General features: G+C 45.7%; 1 protein-coding gene across 1 annotated transcript in view; it reads right to left on the reverse strand.

The window, feature by feature from the left end:
- Positions 1-11,121, reverse strand: part of LRPAP1 (LDL receptor related protein associated protein 1) — a 43,653-nt gene extending 32,532 nt beyond the window's left edge. The window contains exon 1 of the mRNA XM_069744756.1: positions 10,870-11,121. Within this exon, the coding sequence (XP_069600857.1) occupies positions 10,870-11,040 (171 nt within the window). The 5' untranslated portion in view covers positions 11,041-11,121. The remainder of the gene's footprint in view (positions 1-10,869) is intronic.
- Between the last annotated feature and the right edge of the window lie 7,309 nt (positions 11,122-18,430).

An 18,430-nucleotide genomic window follows, 5' to 3' on the forward strand; every position in this document is an offset into this window, starting at 1 on the left:
CGGGTTTCATGAAACCCGACCCTAGTGTGGGATCGGCCATGCGGTCGGCGATCTTTGCGCCAAAGTCGCGTCTCGTATGACGCGTTTGGCGCCATTTTTTCAGCCAATGAAGGAGCGTGGAGGAGAGAGAGAGAGAGAGAGAGAGAGAGAGAGAGAGAGAGAGAGAGAGAGAGAGAGAGAGAGAGAGAGAGAGAGAGAGAGAGAGAGAGAGAGAGAGAGAGAGAGAGAGAGAGAGAGAGAGAGAGAGAGAGAGAGAGAGAGAGAGAGAGAGAGAGAGAGAGAGAGAGAGAGAGAGAGAGAGAACAAAAAAAAAAAGAAAAAAAAAAAAAAAAAAAAAAAAGAGAAAAGAAGATAGATTTCCCATTGACTTTTCATTGGGTTTCGTGTCGGTCGATCCCCGGCTTTTCGTCATAATCGGCCGATTTCACTCGACTTTCGCGAAACCCGACTCGACCCTAAAAAAGTAGAAGTCGCTCAACCCTAGCTATCACTACTTGTCCCTGCACCTTTCTAGCACATCCCTAACCATCCGTCCCTGACCTAAAACTACACTATAAAGCTTTAGAAAAACAATTTATTAATGGGAATCCGTCACCCCAAAAGTCATATATGAGAAAAGGCCACCGGCATCAGGGGCTTATCTACAGCATTCTGTAGAGCATAGACCACCACTCACAGTACCTTATCGCTGCAGACACTGACACCCAGGGACATCCTTTCACTCTATAATTTTGTCAGGAACATGTGGTGTGCTATATGGGCCATTGCGCTATGATCACTAACTGATAGACATCTGCATGTTCCACATACGAGCATAGTATTACCCCACCGATATATTTATGTGTACATGACCTGTACCAGGGATATACCCTACCTTGGGCTTTCCATATGGGGGCTTTTGTCTTTGTACCATCTTTTGGCCCAGTTGAGTCCGATTGTCTGACTTACTATGTCTTTTATATATTTTAGCCAATAAAATTGTTATTTTTGGACTTTCATGACTGCTTAGTCGTCTCAAGATACTTTTTTGCTCTGTGCGGTGCAGTTGTCCATACATCGGTGGTAGATGAGCAGGCTTAATATTATTCTTCATGCCTTTTGTGTTAATTAACACTTTCTACTACCGATTATGTTCATCAGAATTTTCTTTTGCAATAACACAAACAAATAAGGCCTCACACAACTACAACGATATAAACAAAAAAAAAAAAAAAAATTACGGTAAAGCAATTACAGCTCTTGGAAGAAGTGAATGAAAGAGAGATGACGAAAAAAAGTCGCCCTTTCCTTCCTCCTTTTTAACAAAACGTTTTTAAAAAGAAGTCAAGTATGTCAATGAATATCCAGAGGATGTAATTATTCACTGGAGTTAGTGATTTGTAGACTTCTCATTATAAACGAACACTTATTAACTTCACATCCCGCTAAGAAATGCATCCTCTCATTATCTTCGGATGTTTTTTGTTTTTTTTAAACGTTTTTCAGGCTGAAAGGCCATGTAAAAACTGTTTTTAATCATAAAAGGAAGAAAAAAAAAATTATAGTTCAATAAAAGAGCATTAAGGCCACGTTCACACGTTCAGTATTTGGTCAGTTTTTTACCTCAGCATTTATAAGCCAAAACCAGGAGTGGGTGATAAATACAATGTGCCAATCACGCAATAAATGTTCAAAACGCTCATACGGCGAAATTATCTTTTTTGTGGGCTGCACAAAAGAGCATCGTTCTCGACGGCACAATGTATTCTGAAAATAGAGTGCTGCCGAAATTAATGCCAGCCTACCCACAACTACCGCCAATACACATTTCAATAGCGGCAGTTAAGAGTACTTATTCCTCAGCGCCGCTTTGTAAAGGTGCTGAGAATTAAGCGTATAGCGCAACCCCCCCCCCCCCCCCAGCTTCCAAAAATCAGATTCAGGTCAGTTTTCACCGTCCCCAGTTACGTGATCGCTGTTATGTCTGGCTTTCAATTCCTTTCTCTCTCTCTCCTCTGATATGATACAGCATACCAGAGGAGAGAGAAACGAGGTCCCCAGAGCCCTCCCGGTACCTCCGCCAACCCCAGACCCTCCCATTCCGTCCACCGGCATCATCTTCCTGGAAGAAAATGGCGGGTGCAGTATAGAAACTATCACAGTGATCAAAATTATAAAAAAAAAAAAAAAAAAATTATAGAAAATCAAATACCCCTTTATCACCCCTAGATAAAAAAATAAAATAAATAAATTGTAATTTTTATCCATTCTTTGCAGTTGGTGTTAGGGGTGTAGTTAGAATTGGGGTGGTTTCCACTGTTTAGGTACATCAGGGGCTCTCCAAACACGACATGGTGCAGCCATCGATTCCTGCCAGTGTTATGTTCAAAAAGTCAAATGGCGCTCCCTCCCTTCCGAGCCTTGCCATGCGCTCAAACAGTGGTTTACCCCCAAATACAGTGTACTCAGGAGAAATTGCACAACAAATTTTTTGGTCTATTTTCTCCTGATACTCTTGTGAAAATATATATAAAAAAAGTAACTTTTTTTTTGTGAAAAAGGGTAAAATGTTTATTTTTTCATTGATTTTGTTCTCATGAAGCACCTGAAGGGTTAATAAACTTCTTGAATGTGGTTTTGTGCACCTTGAGGGGTGCAGTTTTCAGAATGGTGTTATTTTGACACCCCAAACTCACTTTAAATGTGAGGTGGTCCCTAAAAAAAAAAAAAAAAAACAGTTTTGTAAATTAGGTTGGAAAAAATGAGAAATCGCTCGTCAACTTTCAACCCATAGGCTATGTGCACACTTTGCAGATTCCACTGCGGATTTTTCCGCAGCGGAATTGCAAAATCCGCAGTGAAAACCCATCGCGGTTTTTACTGCGGATTTATCGCGGTTTTTACTGCGTTTTCTTCTGCGGATTTTCAACTGCAGTTTTCTATTGGAGCAGCTGAAAATCCGCAGAAAAGAAGTGACATGCTGCGGAATGTAATCCGCAGCGTTTCCGCGCGGATTTTTCTGCAGCATGTGCACAGCGTTTTTTGTTTCCCATAGGTTTACATTGAAATGTAAACTCATGGGAAACTGCTGCGGATCCGCAGCGGTCAAATCCGCTGCGGATCCGCAGCAAAATCCGCAAAGTGTGAATATAGCCTTATAACTTCCTAACAAAAAAAAAAAATTTGGTTCCAAAATTGTGCTGATGTAAAGTAGACATGTGGGAAATGTTACTTATTAACTATTTTGTGTGACATACGGTAACTCTCTGATTTAAGGGCATAAAGATTAAATCTTTGAAAACTGCTAAATCAACATTTTCACCATTTTTTTTTAACATACAAAGAAACGCAAGTTATATCGAAGAAATTTTACCACTAACATGAAGTACAATATGTCACGAAAAAACAGTCTCAGAATCAGTGGGATCCGTTGAAGCGTTCCAGAGTTATAACCGCATAAAGTGACAGTGGTCAGAAGTGTAAAAATAGGCCCGGTCATTAAGCTGCAAATCGGCTCCGTCACTAAGGGGTTAATGCCGCTAATCTGATGACATAAATGCGGCCCAACTTTTCTGATTTCAGGCTCGGTCGGCACGGAATTTGTGGCCACAGTAAGGCCGGCGTCACACTTGCGAGTTTTACAGACGTAAGAGCGCAGAATCTACGTCCGTAAAACTCGCAAAAAATACGGCACAATTATTCTCTATGCCCCTGCTCCTATTTGCCGTATTTTACTGATCAGTATTATACGGCTTTCTACGGCCGTACAAAATCGCAGCATGCTGCGTTTGTCACCGTACTGCGCAAGAAATACGCCAATGAAAGTCTATGGAAGCGTGAAAAATACGGATTACACACGGACAAGCAGTGTGACTTGCGAGAAATACGCAGCGCTGTTAGAGAGAAAAGCCGGCAATTCAGTGCGGTGTACAGTAAAATCACACTGACAGCTTACAGTCCAATAGGTAGAATAAATGTGTACACATAGAATAGGTATATATATATATATATGTCAGCGAGACACATATATGTATATATATTAATATTTATTCCAGCGCTATACAGCTTGAAAGCCGGTAATTCAATTACCGGCTTTTTCTTTCTCCTTCCTAAAACCCGACATGATTTGAGACATGGTTTACATACAGTAAACCATGTCTTCTCTCCATTTTTTTGGAGATTCCACACTACTAATGTCAGTAGTGTGTATCTGCAAAATTTGGCCGTTCTAGCCAGGGAGCTTTCTAGGTAATTTCCCACGATCTATGAACAGCCAGCAGAGGGCGCCTCACCGCAAATGAAGCTAAATATAGATCATTGATCTATTTTTAGCCTCATTCCCTGGGGTTTTGCAGCGAGGAGCAGCCTGCATTAGCACAGCTCCTTGCTGCAAAATGTTTTAACCCCTTCAGAAGGATTTACATCGTTGGACGTTACAGATCTGCGGAGGGTAAGTATATTGTTGGTTCATTATGTTTTTTTACTCACAGAACGAGGGTCTTCAGTGACTGGATTGGGCGTTGAATAAAATACTGCAACAACCATTGTTTTTATTTCATTAAAATAATTTTAAATAATGTGTTTGTGTTTTATTTAACCCTTCACTACAATTGGATTAATAATGGATAGGTGTCATAATTGACGCCTCTCCATTATTAATTAGGCTTAATGTCACCTTACAATAGCAAGGTGGCATTAACCCTTCATTACCCCATATCCCACCGCTACACGGGAATGGGAAGAGAGTGGCCAAGTGCCAGAATAGGCGCATCTTCCAGATGTGCCTTTTCTGGGGTGGCTGGGGGCAGATATTTTTAGCCAGGGGGGGGCCAATAACCGTGGACCCTCTCCAGGCTATTAATATCTGCCCTCAGTCACTGGCTTTACTACTCTGGCGGAGAAAATTGCGCGGGAGCCCACGCCAATTTTTTCCGCCATTTAACCCTTTATTTTAAGAGCTAGAACGGCCAAATTTTGCAGATACACACTACTGACATTAGTAGTGTGGAATCTGCAAAAAAAAATGGAGAGAAGACATGGTTTACTGTATGTAAACCATGTCTCAAATCATGTCGGGTTTTAGGAAGGAGAAAGAAAAAGCCGGTAATTGAATTACCGGCTTTCAAGCTGTATAGCGCTGGAATAAATATTAATATATATACATATATGTGTCTCACTGACATATATATATATACCTATTCTATGTGTACACATTTATTCTACCTATTCTACTGTAAGCTGTCAGTGTGATTTAACTGTACACCGCACTGAATTACCGGCTTTTCTCTCTAATATATGTGTCTACTGATATATATATATATATATATATATATATATATATATATATATATATATATATATATATATATATATATATAGACAGTATACATATATTTTCTTTTCTTTTTGGGACACATGGATCACTTCTATAGCGGTATGTTGGTTTTGCTAGCCTGCGAGAAAACCACGCAGTACGGATGCCATACGGATTACATACGGAGGATGCCATGCGCAAAAAACGCTGACACACCCTGCCTACGGAGGAGCTACGGACCACTTTTTTCGGGACTTTTCAGCGTATTACGGCCGTAATATACGGACCGTATTGTTTTACGCTGTGAGTGACGCCGGCCTAAGGATGTACAATGGGTGGATGACGCGGCAGTGAGAGGCAGCGTTACACAGGCGCCACCTCCGCTTTCTGCCTGGTCTGTGGCAGGTGTCGAGTGCGGCACAAGATTGTTTCACATTTCTTATTTCTCATACTGAAGTTACAGTACGAGGCTGAAGTTGGTTTCTTATTCGGCAGTTTCTAATTAGGCCATTTTTTTCTTTTCTGCTTTTTATAGGTTTAATGACAAAAAAAAAGCATCACAATAATACAACACAATGCAGTGAGCTGCCCTGATGTGAATACACTAAAAAAACAGCTACAAAAACAATAAAACTGGCACAAAAATGGGCATCAAAGTGGGCACCAAAGAGCGCTGAAGAAAGGGTTAAACGACTTTAGGCCACTGATCTCACACTGCAGACATATAGAACAGGGCGCCCCACATCAAAACCAGGCATCTTCAGCCTGGCCCACATGGGTTCTGGGAACCAGAACTGGCATTAAAGTGGGCAGACAGTCAATTTTGGCCATTTGAGTAAGTAACTGGTGTTTTTAAGGGGTTAAATGACTTTGGGCCACTGATCTGACACTTAAAATACAAAGACAGTGATGCCCTCTATCAAACCCAGGTCGCTCCAGGCTGGCCCAAATGGGTTCTGCGCACCAGAAATGGCATCACAGCGAGCAAACATATTTGAATAAGTAACTGATGTTTTTAAGCGGTTAGATACCACAGTGCATACATATAGAACAGGGAGCCCCACATCAAAACAGGTCTCTTCAGCCTGGCCCAAATGGGTTCTGGGCATCAGAACTGGCATTAAATTGGGCAAACAGTCCATTTTCACAGATTAGAATAAGTTGATGTTTTTAAAGGGCTAAATGACTTTGGGCCACTGATCTCTCACCACAATCTATGACCATTGGCCATTTGCCCACTTTGATGCCAATTCTGATGCCGAAAACCCATTTGGACCAGGCTGGAGGGACCTGTTTTTGATGTGGGGCTCCCTGTTCTATATGTATGCACTGTGGTATCAGTGGCCAAAGGCATTTAACCCCTTCACAAATATGTGAAAATGGCCACTTTGATGCCAGTTTTGTTGCCCAGGACCCATTTGGGCCAGGCTGGAGGGACCTGGGTTTGATAGAGGGCATCACTATCTGTGTATTTTAAGTGTCAGATCAGTGGCCCACAGTCATTTAACCCCTTAAAAACATCAGTTACTTATTGAAATGGACAAAAATGACTGTCTGCCCACTTAGATGCCAGTTCTGATGCCCAGAACCCATTTGGGCCAGGCTGAAGATACCTGGTTTTGATGTGGGGCACCCGGTTCTATATGTCTGCAGTGTGAGATCAGTGGCTCAAAGACATTTAACCCTTTATTCATCGCTCTTTGGTGCCCACTTTGATGCCCATTTTTGTGATTCACATCAGGGCACCTCACTGCACTGTTTTATTATTGTGATGCTTTTTTTTGTCATTAAACCTATAAAAAAAACAGAAAAGAAAAAATTGCTGATAAAGATCGGCAGCACACAAGTAATGAGGCCATTTGTGGAGCAATTTCTCACACTTGTGTTTTTTAAAGGGGTTTTCCTGCCCCGCACACTGTTGCACTGGAGGTGATCTGTGCCGATAACATTTATTTTACTCACTTATATGGCGCCATTAACTCCTTAGCGCTTTACAGACATTATCGCCACTGTGCCCATTGGGGCTCACTATCCAAATCAGGAAACCCACACGAACACGGAGAGAACAGAAAAAACTACTTGCAGACGTCCTTGTGGGATTTGAAGTCAGGACCTCAGCGCTGCAAAGCAACAGTGCTAACCACTGAGCCACCGTATATAAAAGCAGTGTTAACCACCGAGCCACCATGCTGCCCTATATAAAGCAGTGCTAACCACTGAGCCACCATGCTGCCCTATATAAAAGCAGTGTTAACCACCGAGCCACCCTATATAAAAGCAGTGTTAGCCACCGAGCCACCCTATATAAAAGCAGTGTTAGCCACCGAGCCACCCTATATAAAAGCAGTCTTAACCATCAAACCACCGTGCTGTCCTATATAAAGCAGCGCTAACCACCGAGCCACTGTGCTGCCCTATATAAAAGCAGTGTTAGCCACCAAGCCACCATGCTGCCCTATATAAAGCAGTGCTAACCACTGAGCAACCGTGCTGCCCTATATAAAAGCAGTGTTAACCACCAAGCCACCATGCTGCCCTATATAAAGCAGTGCTAACCACTGAGCAACCGTGCTGCCCTATATAAAAGCAGTGTTAACCACCAAGCCACCATGCTGCCCTATATAAAGCAGTGCTAACCACTGAGCAACCGTGCTGCCCTATATAAAAGCAGTGTTAGCCACCAAGCCACCATGCTGCCCTATATAAAGCAGTGCTAACCACTGAGCAACCGTGCTGCCCTATATAAAAGCAGTGTTAGCCACCAAGCCACCATGCTGCCCTATATAAAGCAGTGCTAACCACTGAGCAACCGTGCTGCCCTATATAAAAGCACTGTTAACCACCAAGCCACCATGCTGCCCTATATAAAGCAGTGCTAACCACTGAGCAACCGTGCTGCCCTATATAAAAGCAGTGTTAACCACCAAGCCACCATGCTGCCCTATATAAAGCAGTGCTAACCACTGAGCAACCGTGCTGCCCTATATAAAAGCAGTGTTAACCACCAAGCCACCATGCTGCCCTATATAAAGCAGTGCTAACCACTGAGCAACCGTGCTGCCCTATATAAAAGCAGTGTTAACCACCAAGCCACCATGCTGCCCTATATAAAGCAGTGCTAACCACTGAGCAACCGTGCTGCCCTATATAAAAGCACTGTTAACCACCAAGCCACCATGCTGCCCTATATAAAGCAGTGCTAACCACTGAGCAACTGTGCTGCCCTATATAAAAGCAGTGTTAACCACCAAGCCACCATGCTGCCCTATATAAAGCAGTGCTAACCACTGAGCAACCGTGCTGCCCTATATAAAAGCAGTGTTAACCACCAAGCCACCATGCTGCCCTATATAAAGCAGTGCTAACCACTGAGCAACCGTGCTGCCCTATATAAAAGCAGTGTTAACCACCAAGCCACCATGCTGCCCTATATAAAGCAGTGCTAACCACTGAGCAACCGTGCTGCCCTATATAAAAGCAGTGTTAACCACCAAGCCACCCTATATAAAAGCAGTTTTAACCATCAAACCACCGTGCTGTCCTATATAAAGCAGCGCTAACCACCGAGCCACGCTATATAAAAGCAGTGTTAGCCACCAAGCTGCCCTATATAAAGCAGCGCTAACCACTGAGCAACCGTGCTGCCCTATATAAAGCAGTGCTAACCACTGAGCCTGTGTTGCCCTATATAAAAGCAGTGTTAACCACCAAGTTGCCCTATATATAGCATAGTGCTAACCACTGAGCCATTGTGGTGCCATATATACAGTGCTAACCACTGAGCATTCGTGCTTCCCTACAAATAGCAGTGCTAACCACTGAGCCACTAGCAGCACGCCCCAAACAGCTTGCATAATACCACGCCTGGTGTGTGGGGCTTCTCTCTCCCGGCTCCTTATAACATCTCTGCTTCCTGTTAGCGAAAAGAACAATACTTGTGTCCAACCAGAGGCCGAGAAACCGTACAAGAGAATTCACCTCACCTGTGCTGGGATCGGCCTGGGAGCACCTCGGGGGCGGGGAAATGCACTCTGTCACACCCCCAAGGCACTTCCAGGCTAATCTGCATGTGGCTTCAGATCCTGTATATTGCTCAGTCACATAGTATATTGCTCAGCCACGTAGTATATTGCTCAGTCACGTATTATTTTGCTCAGTCACGTAGTACAGTATATTGCCCAGCCACGTAGTACATTGCCCAGCCACGTAGTACATTGCCCAGCCACGTAGTATATTGCCCAGCCACGTAGTACATTGCCCAGCCACGTAGTATATTGCCCAGCCACGTAGTATATTGCCCAGCCACGTAGTATATTGCCCAGCCACGTAGTACATTGCCCAGCCACGTAGTACATTGCCCAGCCACGTAGTATATTGCCCAGCCACGTAGTATATTGCCCAGCCACGTAGTATATTGCCCAGACACGTAGTATATTGCCCAGTCACGTAGTATATTGCCCAGCCACGTAGTATATTGCCCAGCCACATAGTATATTGCCCAGCCACGTAGTATATTGCCCAGACACGTAGTATATTGCCCAGTCACGTATTATTTTGCTCAGTCACGTAGTATATTGCCCAGCCACGTAGTATATTGCCCAGTGACGTAGTATATTGCCCAGTGACGTAGTATACTGCCCAGTCACGTATTATTTTGCTCAGTCACGTAGTATATTGCCCAGTGACGTAGTATATTGCCCAGTGACGTAGTATACTGCCCAGTGACGTAGTATATTGCCCAGCCACGTAGTATATTGCCCAGTGACGTAGTATATTGCCCAGTGACGTAGTATACAGCACAGAGCCATGTAGTATATTGCCCAGCCAGGTTTGTCACAGGTTAAAAAATAAAAAATAAACATATACTCACCTTTCCGAGGGCCACTTGTAGTCCATGGCAGCTTCCGGTCCCAGGGTTGGTATGAGCGCAGGAAATGTGATGACGTCGCGGTCATGGCAGGTCCTTCTGCCACCGGAACCTGCAACGGAAGATGGCTGCCAGCGGGAGCGGCTACGGAGGGTGAGTATAGCAGGTTTTTTTTTTATTATTATTATTTTTAACATGACATTTTTTACTACAGATGCCGCATAGGCAGCGTCAATAGTAAAAAGTTGGGGACACATAGGGTTAATAGCGGCGGTTACGGAGTGCGTTACCCGCGGCATAATGTGGTCTGTTACCGCCGGCATTAACCCTGTGTGAGCGGTGGCCGGAGGGGAGTATGCGGGCGCCAGGCACTGACAGCGGGGAGTAAGGAGCGGCCATTTTCTTCTGGACTGTGCCCGTCGCTGATTGGTCGCGGCAGCCATGACAGGCAGCTGGCGAGACCAATCAGCGAATGAATAACCGTGACAGAAGGACAGACAGACGGAAGTGACCCTTAGACAATTATATATATAGATTGTCCTGACAGGGTCTTCTGGCTGCAGGAAACCCCTTTAATGAGGCCAGAGAGCAGTGCGTCACAGGGGAGCGCTGTATCCAGCCTGTCCCGGCTCAGCGCAGCAGTCCTGACCCGCAGCCATCACTGCCCAATGCATTGTCTATGGAGATCACATGACCGGTCACCACTCACCCTCTGCGCCTTCTCCCACACCTGGTTCAGCCTCTGTATCCGGAACTCGGCCGCCTCCTCGTCCGCCCGGTTCTCATTCACGTCCCGGGAGTATTTCCCACCCCCGGCCCGGACCCCGAGCAGCTGCAGGGAGCAAAGCAGCAGCAGACACCGGCGCATCGGGGCGGACATGGCAACAGGGAGGAGCGGGAGAGCACAGGGACACCGCAGCCTCCGCCGCTCAGTGTTAGGCCGCAGGATCTAGCCGCTGATTGGTCAGCTCCTGACACGGAACACAGACTGGCAGTTCATTGGTTGTCCGCAAGCACGTGGACCGCCCACTGCAGAACATTAACTCTCTCAGTGCTGCAGCGCTGGGCTGCATTCCTCAGCATCATTACCTGTGCAGAGTGAGATGAGGCGAGAGAAAGGGGGCGACAGCGGAGAGACCCCTGCGTGTATGGGGGATGGGCGGGGGAAGAGGGAGCGGGCAACAAGCGCAGTGACCCCAAAGGGCAAACATAAATTGTTCACAAGGTTTTTTCTTTTTTTTATTATTATCTCTTTATTTTTGAATAGGGAAAGGTGGTGGATTAAAAATTGTACTTTTTTTTCGTATGTTTTGATTATTTTTTGCTTTGTTTTTTAGTCTCCTTTTGCAGTTTTTAGTGAAAGTGACGTCTTTGAAGCGCGGCGTCAGGTTGAGCTTCACAGGACCGCCAAGATGGCAGCTACAGGGGCTTTTCAGTAGGACCCCAGCTAACATGGTACCCCCGAGGAGGCGACGGGCGCAGCACAATCTGGCAACAAATAAATGTATATGTCAGTGATTGACAGCGGCATGTAACCTAGTAACATAGTTATTAAGGTTGAAGGAAGACTATAACGGTACCGTCACACAGTGCAATTTTGATCGCTACGACGGCACGACACGCTCCTGCGATCAGGGACCCCGCTGAGAATCGTACGTCGTAGCAGATCGTTTGAAACTTTCTTTCGTCGTCTAGTGTCCCGCTGTGGCGGCATGATCGCATGGTGTAACAAAGGTGTGCACGATATTGTATACGATGAGCGCATAGTAACCAACGGCTTCTGCATCGCACATACGTCATGAAATTATCGCTCCAGCGTCGTACATTGCAAAGTGTGACAGCAGTCTACGACGCTGGAGCGATATTGTTACGATGCTGGAGCGTCACGGATCGTGCCATCGTAGCGATGAAAATTGCACTGTGTGACGGTACCCTAAGTCCATCTAGTTCAACCCATAGCCTAACCTAACATGCCCTAACATGTTGATCCAGAGGAAGGCAAAAAAAAACCCATGTGGCAAAGAGTAAGCTCCACATTGGGGAAAAAAATTCCTTCCCGACTCCACATACGGCAATCAGACTAGTTCCCTGGATCAACGCCCTATCAAGGAATCTAGTGTCTATACCCTGTAACATTATACTTTTCCAGAAATGTATCCAGTCCCCTCTTAAATTTAAGTAATGAATCACTCATTACAACATCATACGGCAGAGAGTTCCATAGTCTCACTGCTCTTACAGTAAAGAATCTGCGTCTGTTATTATGCCTAAACCTTCTTTCCTCCAGACGTAGAGGATGCCCCCTTGTCCCTGTCTCAGGTCTATGATTAAAAAGATCATCAGAAACGTCTTTGTACTGTCCCCTCATATATTTATACATTAAAATAAGATCACCCCTTAGCCTTCATTTTTCCAAACTAAATAGCCCCAAGTGTAATAACCTATCTTGGTACTGCAGACCCCCAGTCCTCTAATAACCTTGGTCGCTCTTCTCTGGCACCCGCTCCAGTTCAGCTATGTCTTTCTTATACACCGGAGACCAGAACTGTGCACAGTATTCTAAGTGTGGTCGAACAAGTGACTTGTATAGAGGTAAAATTATGTTCTCCTCATGAGCATCTATGCCTCTTTTAATGCATCCCATTATTTTATTTGCCTTTGTAGCAGCTGCCTGACACTGGCCACTGAATATGAGTTTGTCATCCACCCATACACCCAGGTCTTTTTCATTGACGGTTTTGCCCAGAGTTTTAGAATTAAGCACATAATTATACATCTTATTACTTCTACCCAAGTGCATGACCTTACATTTATCCCCATTAGAGCTCATTTGCCATTTATCAGCCCAAGCTTCTAGTTTACATAAATCATCCTGTAATATAAAATTGTCCTCCTCTGTATTGATTACCCTGCAGAGTTTAGTGTCATCTGCAAATATTGAAATTCTGCTATGTATGCCCCCTACAAGGTCATTAATAAATATGTTAAAAAGAAAAGGGCCCAATACTGACCCCTGTGGTACCCCACTGCTAACCGCCACCCAGTCCGAGTGTGCTCCATTAATAACCACCCTTTGTTTCCTATCCCTGAGCCAGCTCTTAACCCACTTACACATATTTTCCCCTGTCCCCATTATTCTCATTTTATGTATCAACCTTTTGTGTGGAACCGTATCAAAAGCTTTTGAAAAGTCCATATACACTACGTCCACTGGGTTCCCTTGGTCCAATCCGGAACTTACCTCTTCATAGAAACTGATCAAATTAGTCTGACATGAACGGTCCCTAGTAAACCCGTGCTGATACTGGGTCATGAGGTTATTCATCTTCAGATACTCCAGTATAGCGTCCCTTAGAATGCCCTCCAGGATTTTACCCACAGTAGAGGTTAAGCTTACTGGCCGATAATTTCCGAGTTCAGTTTTTTTCCCCTTTTTGAATATTGGCACCACATTTGCTATACGCCAGTCCTGTGGTACAGACCCTGTTATTATGGAGTCTCTAAAGATTAAAAATAATGGTCTATCAATGACTGTACTTAATTTCTGCAGTAAAGTGTAATGTAAAGTGTCAGACAACAGCGATCGGAGGTGGCTCTGGTTGCTGATGTCTCAGACACATGCCCGCTGTATATACCTGCACCTGATATAAGATATACCTTGGGAAAGGGTTAATGACTTATCGTTAGGGCAGTCCATCAATCGGCTTCCACCCCCTCCCCCCACGAGAGAAGGAAAAGGCAGTGAAGATCCAGCCGGCGAGCCATGATCCCCACATGGTAACAACCGGTGTGACCGTCCTTGGTCCTGCACCTCAGCCCATGCAAGTTTAACGGGGCTGCATGTGGTTGAGTAGCGGTACCAGCCACGGACACACTCCTATGGATGTCACTGTCCCAGGTGCTGCAGAATAAGTCTGTGATCCCCAACTATCAGACATTGGTGTAAGGACCGGCCATAACTATCACTGCGCATTAAAAAAACCCATGAAGATGAATCAAGGACTTCTCCTTAACAAGTGAAGGGTTAATGACAGTAATCGGAGAAACCAATCGGAAGATATATCCACGCCGATCACTGAACTGTCAGCACTGGGGATGACTCTGAGCGCTATACTCGGCTACAAAGAAATCATGGGGCCCCAGAGCAGAAATCTCAATCGAGGTCACAGAAATGCATATCTCACAACTTTGAAGCCCTTAAAGGGAACCTGTCACCCCGTTTTTTGAGATTGAGATATAAATACTGTTAAATAGGGCCTGCGCTGTGTGTTCCTATAGTGTATGTAGTGTACCCCGATTTCCCACCTATGCTGAGAAATAACTTACCAAAGTCGCCGTTTTCGCCTGTCAATCAGGCTGGTCAGGTCGGGAGGGCGTGTTCACAGCGCTGGTTCTTCCTCAGCTTTACGTTGGTGGCGTAGTGGTGTCCGCATGTTGAAGTGACTAATCCACTGTGGGCACGTGAACAAGCAGCGCGCGATCTGCGCTGTCATCCCTTTCGTCGGTGGGGGCGGCCATCTTCCTGGGGCCGCGCGTGCGCAGATCGAGTGCTCTGCTGCACGGGGCTTCAGGAAAATGGCCGCGGGATGCCGCGCGTGCGCATTAGAGATCGCGGCGGCCATTTTCCCAAAGCCGAGTTTGCATCTCGGCTTTGGGAAAATGGCCGCCGCGATCTCTAATGCGCACGCGCGGCATCCCGCGGCCATTTTCCTGAAGCCCCGTGCAGCAGAGCACTCGATCTGCGCACGCGCGGCCCCAGGAAGATGGCCGCCCCCACCGACGAAAGGGATGACAGCGCAGATCGCGCGCTGCTTGTTCACGTGCCCACAGTGGATTAGTCACTTCAACAGGCGCACACCACTACGCCACCAACGTAAAGCTGAGGAAGAACCAGCGCTGTGAACACGCCCTCCCGACCTGACCAGCCTGATTGACAGGCGAAAACGGCGACTTTGGTAAGTTATTTCTCAGCATAGGTGGGGAATCGGGGTACACTACATACACTATAGGAACACACAGCGCAGGCCCTATTTAACAGTATTTATATCTCAATCTCAAAAAACGGGGTGACAGGTTCCCTTTAAGTAATCTCACCCATTAAGATTCATCTTTTATGGCCCCCATAAAGTATGATGCAGACATATGTGCCCCCCAAACACAGTATGATACCCCCATGATGAATTCTTACACAGTACTCTCCACGCGCACAGTTTGATGACCTTGGGTTACCACCTACCCAACAAAGTATGATACCAGGTATGATTCCCTCACAGTGACCCTAACACAGCCTTCCAGTCGGTATGATGGCCCCAGCACAACTCTCCACATTGTATAATAACCCATGCACAGTTTTAGGGTCCCACTAGACTTCCAAACAGTATAATGGCCCCAAATAGCCCCACAAACAGTATAATGGCCCCACATAGCCCCACACACAGTATAATGGCCCCACATAGCCCTCCAAACAGTATATTGACCCCCACATAGCCCTCCAAACAATATGGTGACCCAGCATAGCCCTACAAACAGAATAATGACCTCCACATAGCCCTCCAAATAGTAGAGTGACTCCCACATAGCCCTACAAACAGTATAGTGACCCCCACATAGCCCCCTAAACAGTATATTGACCCCCACATAGTCCTCTAAACAGTATAATGACCCCACATAGCCCTCCAAATAGTATAGTGACCTCCACATAGCCCAAAAAACAGTATAATGACCCCCACATAGCCCTCTAAACAGTATAATGGCCCTGCATAGCTCTACAAACAAAATAGTGACCTCCACATAGCCCTCCAAATAGTATAGTGAACCCCACATAGCCCTACAAACAGTATAATGACCCCCACATAGCCCTCCAAATAGTATAATATCTGCCAAATAGCACTCCAAACTGTACAATGGTCCCCATATAGTTCTCTAAATAGTATAATGGCTAACACATAGCCCTTCAAACAGTATAATGACCCCACATAGCCCTCCAACTTGTACAATGGTCCCCATATAGTCCTCCAAATAGTATAATGGCCCACACATAGCCCTCCAAACAGTAAAATGGTCCCCATCTAGCCCCCCAAACAGTAAAATGATGCCCATGTTATGCCCCAGGGTCCTGGTTGTCACAGTGGCATTGCTTTCCTCACGGGGAGAGAGATGTCACGCTGGGAAGCGATGAAGGATATCTTTCACCAGGTAATCACATACACACAACACGGTCACACTCCAGGCCAGAAGGGGAAACCTGGATTAGGGTGAACCCCCTATAAATACATTCTGGTCTGGAGGGAAGGAGTTTAGTTCAGTTAGACTGTCAGAGGACAGAGAAGAAAGCAGTCAGACATAGAGTGTCAGAAGGTCTGAAGGGGCCCTGTAGTCAGAGGTACTACAGCCCCTGGAGAAAGAGAACAGAAAGGAAAAGAACAACTTGTGGAAAGTGTGCAGGAGAGAAAAGGCACAGGAGAGTGACACCAGGGGAGCAGAGCAGTAATTTGGCTACCTCCCTGGCTAGCGCAGATTCCAGTAGCCGGAAGACCGAGGCCGTGTCGGACTCTAAGGGACATAGCAGAAACCGGCAGGACAGTTGAACTTTAAGTTACCTGTCCACCTTTACACCCAGGAGGCACAGTGACATATAGAGCCCGGGTCATGATAGAGACCCTATAAAAAGGCTTGAGTCACCTGTCATACGGGTTTGTGTCCTAACCTATATGGGGGACAGAGAGGAACTGTGAGGACCTTAGGTGAAGCCATAGGCAGTAAGGGACTACAACTCCACCACGCTTTGAGGAAGGCTTTTATCTCAACCTGGCAAAGGGGACTCTGGATTCGCTTCCAAGCCAGCCGGACCCTGCCTGCCCTGTGATCTGGTGCCCTGGACTGTGGTTGCCTGAAGCTTCAGTAAACCAGGTAAAAGACTGCAAACCTATGTCCTCGTTCTTCACTGCATCATTGACCATCTCCATCTACACACACGGGAGCCCTGGGGACCTACTTCACCTGTGGGAAGTTATACCATCTAGATGCCATACCATCACCTCAGAGGACCCCTTTAAGCAGCATCGGTCCCTACTGACCGAATACCACAGGTGGTGTCACGAACAAGCTTTATTCTCAAAACCCCTTTAAAGACATTCTCCTTTATTTGGGTGCCCAGGGCCATGGACTGGGTCGCAGCCACCGCGACATCCCCTTTAATTGCAACCGGACCCGGTACTGAGTACTCCACGGCCCTGGCGGTGACTCACCCACATAGCCCTCCAAACTGTATAACGGCCCACCTATAGCCCTCCAAACTGTATAATGGCCCACCCATAGCCCTCCAAAGTGTATAATGGCCCACCCATAGCCCTCCAAATTGTAAAATGGCCCCCATATAGTTCATCAAACAGTATAATGACCCCCACATAGCCATCCAAATAGTATAATGTTCCCCATATAGTACTTCAAACAGTATAATGGCCCCCACATAGCCTTCCAACATCCTGTGAGGTGAGACTTTGGTTACCTTGGTTTACAGCTGTCTAACAAAGTAGTAAGTATATACAGTATACTTAGAAATCATTGGGTCCCATTAGAATTGGACCCCTCTAAAAAAATAGCAAGAGTAGCGGACCATTGATAGGGTTACGACATGTAGGTGAAGTCACAGAATAAGAAAAACAGCAATGTCAGAAGACTTGGCTAGCCAAGAATCTGACCATATAGCTGCTATAGAGCCCATGACTTGGGGTCCTGGTTTTGAACAGCCCCCATCCCCTGCCTGGCGTCTGCTCACTTCGGTAGGTCTGGGCCAGACTTCTGGGCTCCTGCATCTATTGTGGCCAGAAACATTTCAGCTGGATGAGATGCAGAGAGAAGCTGAGACAAGTCTTTTGGCATTTGTGCCAACCTTTTCTGTGTCGGCACCTATAGACTAAGGACTCCCTTCCTAACATAGGCCCCGTGATTTCTCTGCTTTCAATGCTTTTTTGTTCAGGGGTGGCGGATTGGGAAGGAGTGAAAATCCCAAACTGTACTTTTGCTCACTGTACCCCATGATTTGTATGTGTGCCCCTGGTATATAGGCACACATGTAAGAGAAACAGCGCACGTTTTCGCACAGTTTTGTGCTCAGTTGACTCCTCTATTTGAGAGAGAGAGAGATGATATTGACATGTGTGCACATTATAGAAGGCAGGTTTTCTGGAAAAATCAGTAACTTCATTTTGAGAACCAACACTGAGAATCAATTGCAGATCTTTAGGCATTACTGGACTTAGGGGAATCGA

This window comes from Ranitomeya imitator, chromosome 1, assembly GCF_032444005.1.
Source record: "Ranitomeya imitator isolate aRanImi1 chromosome 1, aRanImi1.pri, whole genome shotgun sequence".
Taxonomy (NCBI): domain Eukaryota; kingdom Metazoa; phylum Chordata; class Amphibia; order Anura; family Dendrobatidae; genus Ranitomeya; species Ranitomeya imitator.